Here is a 14,618-nt window from a genome sequence, read left to right as displayed (position 1 = left end):
GCAACAACTGAGATTGCCACATACTAGAACATTTTCTTTGTGGAAATTAAAGAAATGCTTATAAATGATGAAATATTTTAATGCATTGCAGAACTGTCAGCAGATCATATTCTTGAACAGATAAAGTTGCTGACCATGACCACTTTATCATGGCAGATTACCAATGAGGTTTTCTTGTATGATGGCTTGCATTAATCTGCAATTAGTTCGCATTAATGTTAAGGCTTTGAGCTGTGATGGCATACAACCCCCTGAATTAGCACATATAAAATGTACTCTTATTTTATAAACGTGTTTATTTTGAATGATTAATATACTGATATAAGTGACTCTTATTAACTTTAAACTTCCTATTCAGGTCCTCTCATTTTGTAGTGACTCTAGTACTGTCTGAATTATAAACTACATTCAGAGTTTCTATTTCTGCATATTAGCAAGTTGGGAGCTTTATAGGAAAATGTAATAAGTAATGAATTTCAACTTTCTTCTATATTTCTACTTCAATTTCAGAACTTGGTACAATGTATAATGATGAATTAGCTTTTAATTTAATTTTAATTTGGCTTTCCTTTGCATATTCATATATCATCTTTCTACTGGTCTTGGTAACTGATGTGTGAGAGTAAAACACCAGTTTATGTTTTGTTGAAGACATTGGAATGAATGTAGACCTTTCCATGAAAATGAGTAGAAATGGGATGTGTACAGAAGAGGAAAGAAAAAATGAAAGTTGAGCAGAAGGCCAAAACTACTCTGGGTTTATAAAGTTGTTGATACCGTGAACACTTGTAAAGTAATGCAGTTTCAGTGAACTCCTGTTTACACTTGTGCTTACTGTGCTCGCGCCTTTCACGTGAAACGGGCAGGTGAGATGCGCCGTGCTTTGGTGTTGTTACAAATCGTGCCACCTGTTGCTGGGGCTGTTTCACAGCACATGGAATCAGTGCTTAAAGACATTTCCTTCTCTGCACAGTACTTGGGTTTCGTCTGCATGACTGACTTTGCTTCTGAAAGGGAGCTTTTCTTATTTTACCCATGTTTAATGCTCTGTTCAGGCTCAGAACGTGTTTGCAGAGGAGTACCAAGTTGAATAGTTTTTATAATACGTGTTTAAAAAATGGTGTCAGTATCTGTTGAAGTACATATACTAGTATATCTAACTTAATACTACTGTAAAAAATTAAATTCACTAAGGCTATAAGACCACAGTACTTGCTCTGATTTTCAGTACCAGATTTTAATATTAGTTTCACCTCTATAATCCCTGATGAATGAGTACCAAACTCAAAGCAGAAGTGATCTGACCTTAATGTAGTATTGAACCCAAAACATATGGAGGTCTGTAAAAGATTTGCATTAACTGTGCTTGGAACTGGTGTGTGTCCTTATTGGTTCAAATTCACAGTCACCGTAGATATAGATGATGTCAAAACCTAGTGCAATATCCTTGGAAATATTTCAAAATGCATTTTCTTCCTATATTTTGATGGTCATCTTGACGTCACGCATTTCAAGGAAAACCTGTGTGATATGCCATAAAGTATCATTTTTATAGTAAAGTACTTCTTTGCATTCCATAAGAAACCTATTGTTTTATGAGGGTCAAATACTCATCTAAATATATACATCTACGAATCTAAATATATACATATGTGCATTTAAGTCTGTTCACAAGGCACAGTGATTGCTACAAAAAAATTACATATTTGTATATCAAGAATGGTCTTCTTATTTGCTGTCTTGAACATTCAGAAGACATAGAAGAATCCAGTGAAGTAATTTTATTGCTCTTTAACATCCTCATTATGGAACAAATGAGATTTAATGAAGGAGTGACAGACTGGTAGCAGTTTTCATGTGGAGAAATAGAGTGATATTATAAGTATTAATCTCTAATCTTCAGCTATCAATTGTAAGTGATCATATCCATGCTAATAAGGCTTGGCTGACCTATTTCAGACATTCCGTTTTGTTGTCAAGTTTAGAACTAAGCAAAAGCTTGTTTCTTTGTCTTTACCAAATGATGTTGTCTCAGTTGCTACTCTGGTTGGAAGTCTGAGAATAATAAAAATTCAACTTACAAGAAACCAAGGTAGTTTTCCAAGATCCTGAATAATTCACATACTTTCTTAAAAAACAAACCACACCCACAGAAGTAATTGTTATAGAGAAGACCAAAGTAGTGATCCTTATTCAATTACAGAAATAGAGTTGATAGGACACTACTGATCAGGAATGGAGAAACAAACTTAAATGTAGAGGAAAAGATCAAGTTTTAGGATTAAGACCTTTAAACAGTGTTATAATTCACAATGGAGAAAAAAGTGAAAAAATGGCAGTCTTGGTGATTATGTTCTGAAGGGGAGAGCAGCTTTGTGTAGCTTTAGAGTGGAGGTGAGGCAATAGTTATATTATATTTGAGAAAATACTAACTAAATAATAGCAACTCGAGGGCATGCAGGTTTTAAAAAGTGGATGCAGTTAAGACTGTAGGCTTCTGTAATTTTTAGGCAATGTGATTTTTATTTTTATTACTGTCATATTCAAGGATGATGTAGTTGTATTTATTTCCTTTGCAGCCCTCTCAGCAGTATTTATTAGAACACAAGATTGGGATGCTGTTGTATTGAAAGGTCTTGAGATGTTTGAATATTGAAAATTAGTCCTGTATAGGTGTGTCTGTGTGTGTTTTCAAGGCATCACAATTTAATAGTAATTTCCCTAACTTATGCTACTAAAGAAGTGGTTTTGATTTTTCTTGTATTAATGGATGATTTTATAAGAGGACCTAATCCTATGAAGATGTTTTGGCTCAGTGACTAAAGCAGTGAAATTTTAAGCCATGGTAAGGACAATGGTGTATTCTCAATATGTCATTCTGTGCTGGGCTGTAAGAGATTTGCATCACTGTATTTTTATTTGCATCATGTTTGAGTGGAACTGTGCAATAGTTAAGAGGGATGGGGATTCTGCGTTGACTTTGCCTTTTAGCTGTTTCTATAACAACTTTGTGGTGTAGTTGCATGGTTTTAAAATTATACTTTCATATAAAGGGTACATCTGTGGTCTTTACCCAGTCGTCCTCTGTCCCTGCAGCTATCAAACATCACAGGAATTCTTGCTTGAATATGACTGAGGGTGGGTTTCTGCACTTTTGCATAATGGTTGATCATTGTATTGATCAAGGAAGTGAATATACCAGCAGATAGTAGGGATTATGTTATCGCTCTAGCAAGTAAATAACAAAGGAAAAAAACACTGTTGAAATTCATGGACCAGCAATATAAATATGCAATGGCTGTGGTATAGCAACAATCTTTCAGGGGTAATTTGTGAAAAACAGGTCTTGTTTCCTCTATCTGCCTTCTATTTGGGTCTTCTTTGGGTTTCTTTTTCATAGCTTTGACAATGTAATTTCCTCTTTCAGAAGTCACATAATGAGAGTAAGGTTTGTGATAACAGCAGTCTGTTTCCACATAAAGAGCATCTCTAAACCTGACTGGAGCAGTGGGGCTGTGTGTGTCTCCAGTGGCATCTGTATGCAGCAGTAGGGCTCACGTGGTGACACCAAGCAAAGCAAACGTGCATCCAGCATTAGGTGTTGCTGTACTTTAGCTCATGTTGAAAAAAGCTGTGTGCAGCACTTGTATGGAAGGTGAAGTGCATGTGTGTGTATGTGTGCTGCTGTTACATCAGGGAAAACTAAATGAAGATTCTGCTGGAACTGAATGGGGATTATGTGTATAAATTTCATGTGTGTGATATTTGTACAATGGTGACATCACAGAGGAACAAAGTGTTTTGATGTCCAATATTTTTTCTTTTAACAAACAAGAATCAGAATTTCATACAGAAAATCAGTATGTTGTCAAATAATACATTGAGTTGCAAGTATCTTTTTATATTTAACCAATTTAAGATCCCAAAAGAAAAAGAAGTGCTAGTGAAAACAGTTCTGTGTTTGTGTACTTGATCATTGAAATGTCGTTGCAGTGAGAGTATGGTTGTGGTAATGGTAAAAGATTAAACCTTTTCAGTCAAAAAATTTTTCAAATCTATCAGTATAAAAATTGAGTGGCAGAAGAAAAAGAATAAGTCCTTTCAGTTTTAGATATCAGCCTATCAGTGTTGTTTGTTTTGTCTCCATATTTCTGGTTTTATTTTTAAATTATTAGGTGGCACTGCATATTTTGAGGCAGCTTGTGGAATCTTTACTCATAATGGAGAGTATTTTTCTCACACTGTTAATATATGAGTTAATAAATGAGTTCAAGCCTCATAATCTTTTATGTTTTCTTTAAAAATGGATTTTTAATAGTCTGTTGGTTATTGAGTATTATAGATTTCAGTTAATAGAAAATAAATTTGTAACACTCATTATTGCAGAAGAGGCTTCAAATAGTGCTGTGTAGTTCAGAAGTAAGAGTGATATTTAAAACAATGTTTTATGTCCTTCATAAATTTGGGTATGATGATCTCCTCTAGCAGAATACTTAAAGATTCCACAATCTGGTTCTCTGTAACATCATTGTTCCTGTTAATTTTAAAGAAAAAGTCATAGGCTTTATTATTTGTCATGGTTTATCACTTTAATTTTCTACATTACTTTTACATCTGCTGGAGTACTGACTACTGTACATGCCATTGTCACATGTAACACATTTCTTTATCTAACTTTAAATTTGCTGATTTCTTTTTCTGTTTCCATCATTCCGTGCATTTAATTCATTGAAGAGCAAGAGAATTTTAACTCTCCCACAAAAGGTAAATATTTATGTAATTTTTTACAAATGTTTGGCAGCTGTTGATACTGGCTTTTCCTTCATTATACTCCATGTCAGTGCATAGGTTTTAGTTAACAGTGTTGACATACAAAAAGGTTGTTTCTCAAATATCTCTGTGCTATCTGATGCCCTCTTTAGAATCTGACAATGGTTTCTCTCATCTCTTATCATTTCTCATGTGCCTATTGAAATGCAATGTACTGGATTTAACAGAGGTAATCATGATCTTTTACAGAATATGGCTCAGAAGGTGTTTGATTGAGTTAATGTTCACACAAAGACTTAAGATTTTTCCTAAAGTGTTCTTGAGTTCTGCACAGCACATGCTTCTAGAGATGCAGCCATGGTCCTTGGCAGAAGTGAAGGATGTTTCCTAGGTGTGGGCTTAGGAATAGTTAAAGGTGAAACTATAGTTTCTTTAACTGTAGTTAACTATAGTTAAAGGTCAGAAAACTATTTTTTGTATGCCGAGACATTCTGAAGAATGAGCTGTGTTCTATTTGCATGTCAGTCTCATGTCACAAAGTTACTCCCATTGTGGGGCAGGTTTTAGGGGCAGACATACAATGCTCACCTCTATGAATTTATGCCTGTGCTAATACCAGAAAATCAGTGAGCTCAAACAGCAGCTATCTAAAGCTGCCCCACAAAATGGAAACTGTAGTCTGTTACATCTCTGTCAAAGCCACATTGCAGAAAAGTCCTATTTTTTTCCCTTTTAGTTGAAAGTAGAAATTACTTCAAAATGCAAATAAAGCTCATAGAGAAAATTTTTTAAAAACTTACCCCTCCCTTTTAATGTTAAAATCAAAATACTGTGCTACATAAATATTACCAGCACTGATTAACCTTTTCTAACCTTTATTCCTGAGTCCTGCTCATCTTGGGAAATTCTGGTCTGAATACAGGCTTGGGTGGGTCACAGCCAAACTGTGAGTTGAACTTGAATCAAAGTATTTCCTGCAACTACTTTACTTTCTGAAGGGATGGATGCTTAGGTAAAAATAAAGCAACCTCTCCACTAGGTATGAACTCCAACACCCACGTCAAACATACAGAAGTATGTTTTCATGATAATGTTAAAAAGAGATGAAAAAGAAATATGTAACTTAGGTGTTAGCAATTATATGTTATTTTTGCAGTGTTTAGAATATACTATGAAATGACTTAAGGAAGTTCTAACAGTGGTTGATTTTACAAATTATTTCTGTCTCAGTATTTATATTTCTCTCAAACAGGACAATACAAATCAATCTTACCTGTTTGTTGATTATGCCTCTGTCAAGATTTGGGCTGCAGTGGATATTTTTTTGTTTAAAGCAATGGACTTTGTGCAGACAAACTAGACTGTCTCTAACAGGTTTGTAAAAGAGCTTGTTTCCACAAGATTTGGATGGATCTGCCTCAATATTTGGGCATGTGTAGAAGGCGGTGGGATATTTACATGCACAGATTCCTCTGGCTCAAGGGAGCTGATGGCAGATGAAACCCAGGGGCTAAAAAGAGCTGGGCAAAAGAAGAGCAGCCAGAAGAGTAAAGTCCCAGCAGATCTGGGGGACCATAAATATCTTAATTTGAGCTGATTTACACTAGTAGCTCACTGTAACTTACAAGAGGTAATAAGATTAGGTAGTAGGTGAGTTAGAGATGAGGATGGGGGAGTTGCAGGATTTTTTATGAAAGGAGACATAAATGTGAGGGAGAGTATATACTACAGAAGTGAACAATACTGACAATATGAGTCTGCAACAAACATCTGTTCCATCAATGGAAAAAGTTGCAATAAAGTCTTCAGCAGATTATGAAAATGCTGGGGGTGTTTTGCTGCCAAAATCAGTGGTTTGTTGTTTTGTAGTTTTTTTTTTCTTCCCTAATTTTAAGAGGTCTGTGTTTGTTTCCTTGTTGTTTCCTTTTACATAGAAGCTTCTCTGTGGATCATCCCTGAAGCTCTTTGAGAAAGAACTGAATGTTGCATCATCCAGTTCAGGTTTCTGTATCTTCCTTCTGGAGTGAGTTGTTAATATCAAGATGGCCACCATGCCTCCGTGTGTACTGAGAGATCCAAGCTCATCTCCCAGCTTTTAAATCTGATTATGTCCCTTGGTTATGCCTTAATTATGACTGGGAGGAGGTCCAGAGAACTGTTAGCTCCCATGGAGAGGAAATCTATGCATACAAGCTTGAAGTAGCTACAGTAGGTTCTGGTCAGGTAGAGCAGGGTTCAGAACTCTCTCCCTCACTATCTGCATGTTGCCATTATTTTTTGAAGTTGTTTATTCAAAGAAATCATAGCAAGTTCTTCATCTTGGCAACAAATTGATTTCTTGGTTTTACTTACCTTATATTTCAGAACATTTATCTGCTTGTGATTTTGTGTGTTTTTAAATTTCCTGGTAGAGTTTGCTGTGAATTTTAAAGCCATGAAACCAATTGCAAGGATATTTTGTGTGTGCATACTGCAAAACTCATCCTGCAGGATCAACAGAAATGAAATAGAGACTCTCTGTTTTATTTCTGAAATGGATCATCCTGGTCCAACACCAGTGTGACTTTTCTGTCCCACACAGCTCTCTCTGCACTAGAGGACTCTCCCATCCAAATCTTGTTGCTTCTTTATCTCATTGTCTTTGTTATGGACATGAGTTCTGCCTAGTTTCTTCCTCAGCTGCCACTTCTCAAACGAGATTTTTTTTTATTATTTCACATATAATTCCTCAAACCAGATAGTTTTTTTCCCTCTGATTCCCATCCACAGAACATCTACGTTGCTCAGACAGATTAATTTCCTAGCTTTTGCTGTGTAGAAAGGCTGTGTATATGCTTCTTGATGGCACTAAAGCTGTAGCTGTTTGTCGCTGTTCAACCTTTCCTCCTAATATGAAGATTGAAATTGAAGATAGGTCGGACCTCTCCTGTCTTCTGGAATAAGTGCAGTTCTCTGTTCCCCTGCCTGAACCTGTTGAGTTTGCCCCAGAAGCACTGATTATAAGTTTAGGAGATAAATTTGAACTTCAACTTACTTTTCAGTACATTGTTATGTAAGAAATCTTTGTGTCATTTTAGACTTCTAGACCTTTTCTCCTAAAGTTTGCATCATAAAGAATGGATGTGTGATATATTCTGGAGAGAGTTGCAGCTATCTGAAATCTTGATGCCAATTTCTTTGTTATGTAGCTTCCTCTGACATTTAATAGTGCATGTAAGATTTGAAGTTTTTCCAAGTCATACTGTTTGCCTGCACCTCCTCTTTCTGCCTTGACCATCTTGAACAGAAATATTAAGTGCCTCAAGAGAAAAGGCTGCCTTTTTTGCAGACTTCATCATTACAGAAAATGGTATGGCCAGTGCTAAGACATCCATAGGTTTTCTACCATCTAGAAAAGCACAGTATGGCTACCAGTTTGAATCACAGACCATGTAATTGTCACCAGTCATTCTGGCCTTAAGCCCAGGCTTGGCTTTGAGCAAGAATGTTCTTATAGAAAGGTATTTTCACTTAATGAATACAAGGGATGGAAATTTGTTCCTGGGCTTAATCACTTGACTTTTATCTTTTAAACATATATCTTATTACTTATCTGATTTACCTACCCTTTTTGAAATGTATGACGGGATTCTTATTAGATGTTATTTATTGACAAAATACACTGTTTTCCAAAATTTTCAGAATGTAGAGTCTCTTTGATGAATGTTGCAATATGAGAGAGGTGGATATGCAAAGAGTTAGAGCTCAAGAATAAAAAAAACTAGAACTAGAAAGGCAGCTACAGCATCTTTGCTGTTTCTTGTTAGTTCATTATTGCTGCCTGTTCTACAATCCTTATTTAAATGAACCCACAAAAGTTTCATATATTATGCTGTTAGCCTAATAGATGGGTGTTTTAAGGCATCATGTCATTTGGGAATTTTGCATCTAGCATGGAGCTTAAACCCTGTATTAAACCTTAAAAGGAGAACTTTAGACCTTAAAATTACTTCTGTTTCTTTTGTACTGGCCACTACTATTAGTGCTGCTTTTGTAGCTCTCAGTGATTTTCATAGGATAGGTCTATTGTTGATGCTAATGCAAGTTTAATTCCTTATAAAGTCATATTACTTGAATTGTTAGATTCATAATCTGTGGATAACAGAAATATGCCATATGACACATCTGTCTAGAAAGGTTTTATTAAAGAAAAAAGGAAAACTTTATCTGCCCTACTTCATCTGATATATTAGTACAGTATATTGATTATTGTGTTATTTTGTACATAATTGAAAATATAGCATATATTCTGAACATTTAGGATTCTAGCCAGTTCTAACTTCTCCCTCAGTTAAACATCATTTAGGGGTTGAAACATGCCCATAGCAGTTTTCTGAGGATAGTAATAAAGATGAGGGCTGTCAGCTAGTTAGTGGCACCAGATGTAACTCTGTAAATCTTAACATAATAGTCAAATATTTAAAGGAATGTCACTAGCACATAAAACCTTAGTAAACAGGTAAAGTCTTAGAAAAATTAAGTGGCTATCTTCTTTAAGACAAAACAACTCTTAGTCTGTCCTAATTTTCTTTGAGGGTAGATTGCAGGCTGAAAATAAGATCTGTAGCTATTTTCTTTAGTTTATTCCATGCCTCTTTCAAGTAGTGTCCTACAGAATTGCATATTGTAGGCTACCCCCAGTTTTATTGCTGAGTATGATGCTATACAGTATGGAATGGTCCCTCTGGTCAGTTGGGGTCACCTGTCCCACCTTTTTCTTCTCACAGCCTACTTGGGGCAGGGGGAAGCCAGGACAGGGCAGGGGGCTGCAGCATGAGGAACAGAGAAGGCCTCGGTGCTGTACAGGCACTGCTCAGCAATTGCTAAAACACTGATGTGTTATCAGCACTAAGTCACAACTAGAAGAACAGGCAGCTGTGAAGAAAACTGCCTCCATCCCAGCCAGACCCAGTACACCTGGCATTACAGGAGTCAGATGGGTTTATAAATAGATTAATGGAATTGAAATATTACATTTTGATTCCATTCATATGTGTGTCTTTTCTCTCCTGCATGGCTTGATTGTTTATGTAAATCATTGTTGCTAACCTACATGTGGTTTATTAGTAGTAAGCTTTGACTATAAGGTTGCACCCTTTATTTAAGCAGTCTGATCAATGAGTTCTCTCAATTACTTTTACACTGATTGATCTCACGTCTGAATTATCAGCCCTTGAAGAGATGAGAGTTACAGCTCTTTGAAGTGTGACTTCTGACACCAGAGAATAATATATTGACACAACTGATATTGATGGTAGTTTTACCACTATTTTGAGACACTTAGGGTAAATCTTCATTTTTAATTCCAGAGCCACTATAGAGTTTAAAGGTCTTGGGATTACAGTGCTTTGATCTGTAAATTACTGTGTAGTTCTACCTCTCAAGACCTCCAGGAAAAGCACTCTGTAAATAGTGATGTCCTTAAAGAAAGTAGATCCATATTTTTCTAAGAGACAGGCTAAGTACTTTTTATGTCAAGTTTTTGTTACCTGTGGTAACCAGCCATGTTCCAGGAAAGCAATGTGATCTTATGGTGTTGTTACCTATGGTTGTTACAGTTTTGCTAATGTGCTTTTGCTCCTGTGTTAGACTTTTTTCTGCTTCTCATGATTAACATGTAAAGGTTTTCCCAAGCCACTGGTCAGGCAGATAAAATTTTCCATCACACAACTGAGCTACATTCAACATATGCTCAGATGTGCATGGTAAATAAAGCTGGAAGGAACACAGTTGGATTTTCTAGAGTAGTTTCATGCAACTGCATGCTTAGAAATAAATTTACAGCTAATTGGTGCTAAATTGCATTATATTTCATGCACAAAATAAAATTTTTCCATTGGAGAATTAGATTTGCTTCGCAGTGCTCATTAATTGTTCTCACATTCTTTGATTTAGTAATATATATATAAAGAAAAACCAGAGCATAAATGTATTAAGCTTAAGGATTTAAACATAATAAAAATCAAGAATTACAGAATTAAGGTTGAATATTTACTCAGTCTTGACTGAAGTAATAACCGCTGAAGTATCATGAAATTACATAACAGAATATTCTTTCCCAGGTTTCATAGGTAATACAGGGTAACAAACCATTACTTATACAACATATATTATTTAGTATAACCTAGTTGACAGGCTAAAGGACCTAAAATTCACACAAATAAAGGGTTATGTTTAGAGTAACTCTAATCTGTGCACCATACACATGTAGGGCTAAATTTTTAAAGGGGTCTCATTTTTCCCTCTGATTTCATATCCTCAGTCTATTTCATGCACGTATGATAGGATTAAGATACCAATTTTTTTTTACTTCAGTCCCTAATTGATCTATCTTAATCCTTTCATATCTGTCCTTAACATAAGAGGCCATCTTTAAAAATTTCACCTAAAGTGCTCAATTTTGCCTTCAGATACCTCCATGCAACTTCCATTGAAGTAATTGGAGCTGTGCCTGCATATCTGATGGTGGAACTGGACTCATTGCAATTAAGGTACACATTTACTGGCATAATTAGTCATCTGGAATAATTGCTGGGCCCAGTGTGACATTCTGCATGTGCAGAATTTGCTAGATTGGACTCTGCATTATGGGAGACTGAAGATAATGATAACATTATTTCATGCCTTAGATTTGTAATTGTAGCAGAATTTTAATGTAGTTTGTTGTACTTATTTTTCTTATTTTTAAATAAGAAGTGCAGAAGGAATTCACAATGATGCCTTTGTATATATTTTCATACCCAACCAGCACACAGACAATTCTGACATTTCCCTTAGCATGCTACAAATGGATTGTGCAGGCACAATTGTGATTTGTGCAGTAGCTTATAGTTTAAAATATCTAATCCTGAGTGTAGTGCTTTTTTTTTTGGCCTTATATCTTTGTGCTGGCAAAGCACAGACCAAAAAATAAAGCCACAGTGTATAACTAACAGCATAAAAGCCACACATAAGAACTTTAGTACCTCTTAGTTGAACATACATAGAGTACTTATTTTCCAGTAATTTAAAATTATCTGTGTTTTGTGATTGCAAGTTGATTACAGGCAGCTTTCATATAGGTGTCTCTCTCCTATCACTGATCTGGGGAGGGGCTCTTTGACTTAGAAAAATAGTGGTTTTGTAGAGAGTAATATAAATCCATGGTTGGCACAAAAGCAGAAGATTTTGTGGAGGTTACTTCAAATAAAACTAAATTCGTGACACATAAAAAATTCCAAATTAAAAGAAGTTTTTCTGAGATGTTATAACCTGTTAAATCATAATGAATGTAGCAAATACTCCTGTGATTTAGAATAGTTGCTGATAAATATTTGGTCTAGTTCTAGAACTGCTAAAAAGTGACAGGTTTCATGGTATTGATGTTACCTGTATTGCTTTGAATTTAAAATGCTACAAAGTTTGAGAATAGCAGAATATATAGATCGCTCTGAAATTTACTTACTACCACAAAGATTAAGTTACTTGAAGGAAGCCTTGGCTCAGGGGCATTTACAACACTCTCTCTGTTAGTGCAAGGTCAAAGGCCTGTGGCAGGCACGGCCAATATGAATTGCCATAACTTGTTCAAGTTGAAGAAAATGCTCTTTATAGCACCACAGCTCCTTGAAGGCACAAGATATCTGTTTTTAAAGAAACACTGCCATATGGAAGTTGAAAACACAAGAACAAATAATTATTTGAAGTAAAGGTGATCATTGCAGGACAAAGTAGTGATTTTAAAGGAGGTCTTGTTAAAGAAAAACCAAACTACTAGAAAATAACTGTGTTTTTGATATGACTGGTTGAATGGAGGAATTATTCCTCTCAAATAGCCTTAGCTATGTTAAACTGCTATGTTTCAAGATAGTAGGAGGAGTTAATTACTTAAAAAATAAATTTTATTACCTGTTTCATGCATTAATTCTTAGAATGCTACTGTAATATTTTCTACATTTTAAACAACCATGTTTAGATGATCATGGATTTACGTCCCCTGCATCCAGAATATTTAACAGGTGTATAATTCAGCCTGCCACATAAATTTTTTCACTCTTTTCATATCTGTTGCACCAGCTTGATTATATGTAGAAATTGGGATGTCTGCCCATTTTCAGGTAAAGACTCTCACAGTGAAAATGGTTGATTTCTTGACATTAGTGTTCCTCTGTTCTGTGCTTACACCCTGCTTGTTCTACATGTTTGTACATTTCTTTGTTTTGTTGAAATAGAAATGAGCTAAAATTGTTGCTAAATCATTTGCTTTTTCCAAAACTTTTTCTCTATTTTTAATTGATTTTCATTGTGTGTTTTTGCAGCAAGCTTAGTAGTGGAGGAGCGAACGAGACAGATGAAAATGAAAGTGCACCGTTATAATCAGACATCAGGGTCTGGTTCTAGCCAAGAACATGAGCGTGAGCAATATACCAAGGTAAAGTCAGTAGTCTTGGAATGATACTTTGGCTTGAAAATTGAAGGCATAAACTTGTTTATTTAAAATATTTTATAACCTTCAAGAATCCTGACAGAAATGTCTTCAAGTAATAGCTTTTTAGCATCATTTTTGCCCCCATAGAGTTAGTCTTTGACATGAACTAAAATGAATCTAGAAAAACCAATATGCTTAAAAACTCCAGGAAAGCTTTTTGGAAAGAAAAAGTTCAGGAAAGAAAGATCTTTCAACGGTTGTTAAAAAGAGACTTATCACATCTATCTCAGGAAGTCATTAGATTTCCAGTCCCTGGAGTTTGGAAAAGTAGGCCATGAAAGAATAGGTTGGCCCTTGTTGCTGTCTGATGTGGAGAGATCTAGACAGAACTAGGTCCAATCTCATGCAGATGTTCTCATATTTGTGTAATTTTTTTGCATCCTAATAATGTCAGAGATAAATTATTTCCTTTCTTGAAGTGCCTACTGATTACTTTGATTTCCTTTTCTACTAAAAGTGTAGAGAATTTCTGTGATAGTGGAATATGTTGAAATTACGTTAACAAAGTTTTATAGAGGGATTTTGTTATCTTGATAAGGCTAAAATGATAGGCCATAACTTTGTAATTTAAACTGTGTAGGGTTCTAAGCAAACTGCTGAACATGTCTCGCACATCTGCGCTGCTGCTTACAATTCAAGCTCTGAGGAGCTGGATGCTCCTGGAGATACAGGTTACAATAATGCATAAGTGAGGTACTCATCACAAGTTTACTTAGGAATGGTTAAATAGGAAATCTGGCAGCTAAATTTTAATACCTAACAGATTTGAAAGATTGATTTAAGATCTTGTTGTAGTTAAATATGTGGACAACTTTAATAAGAACTTAAATGAGCAGTTCTCAAAAGGAAGAGAAACAAGGCTTTAAGTTCTCAATGGCAAAATTGTGGGATATCAGTGCTATTAAAAACCTCAACAGCTGGGGTAGAAATTTCCAATGAGATCCTCTATCAGAAGCAGGAATTTGTTTAATTAAATCAACTCAATTGTTACTGGGTTTGCTGCTACCTTCAAAAGAGGTCCACTCAGGGCAAGAGGGTGAGATGCAGTGCATCTCTGTGGTACTTCCCAACCATTTAACAAGGTAGGAGAAAATAGTCAAAATAGGGTTGATAAAATTTTCATTAGAGAGAGGTAATATGCAGTCTGAGGACTTTTGCCAGGATGACCAGAGACCTTTGTTCAGAGTCAAAGGCCAGGTGTCTCAGTTAGATTATATGTTACAGATTGATGGATATTTTTGTATTTATCTTTCTGAAACACATTTTTTGATCTTAACTCTCCAATATTTATGACAAGCATTGTTTTGGCCCTCCAATATGTTTTTCTTATTTGATCAGTGTA

At 35.5% G+C, this 14,618-nt stretch overlaps 1 protein-coding gene across 1 annotated transcript in view; it reads left to right on the top strand.

Annotated features, from left to right (window-relative positions):
• RIMS1 (regulating synaptic membrane exocytosis 1) overlaps positions 1-14,618 on the top strand; it is a 307,545-nt gene that overhangs the window by 227,108 nt on the left and 65,819 nt on the right. Inside the window, 1 exon segment of the mRNA XM_036380202.2 lies at positions 13,107-13,219. Coding sequence (XP_036236095.1) covers positions 13,107-13,219 — 113 coding nt within the window.

This window comes from Molothrus ater, chromosome 3 (assembly GCF_012460135.2).
Source record: "Molothrus ater isolate BHLD 08-10-18 breed brown headed cowbird chromosome 3, BPBGC_Mater_1.1, whole genome shotgun sequence".
Lineage (NCBI taxonomy): Eukaryota > Metazoa > Chordata > Aves > Passeriformes > Icteridae > Molothrus > Molothrus ater.
Note: the sequence above shows the minus strand (reverse complement) of the source record. Positions and strands in the feature narration are given on the sequence as shown.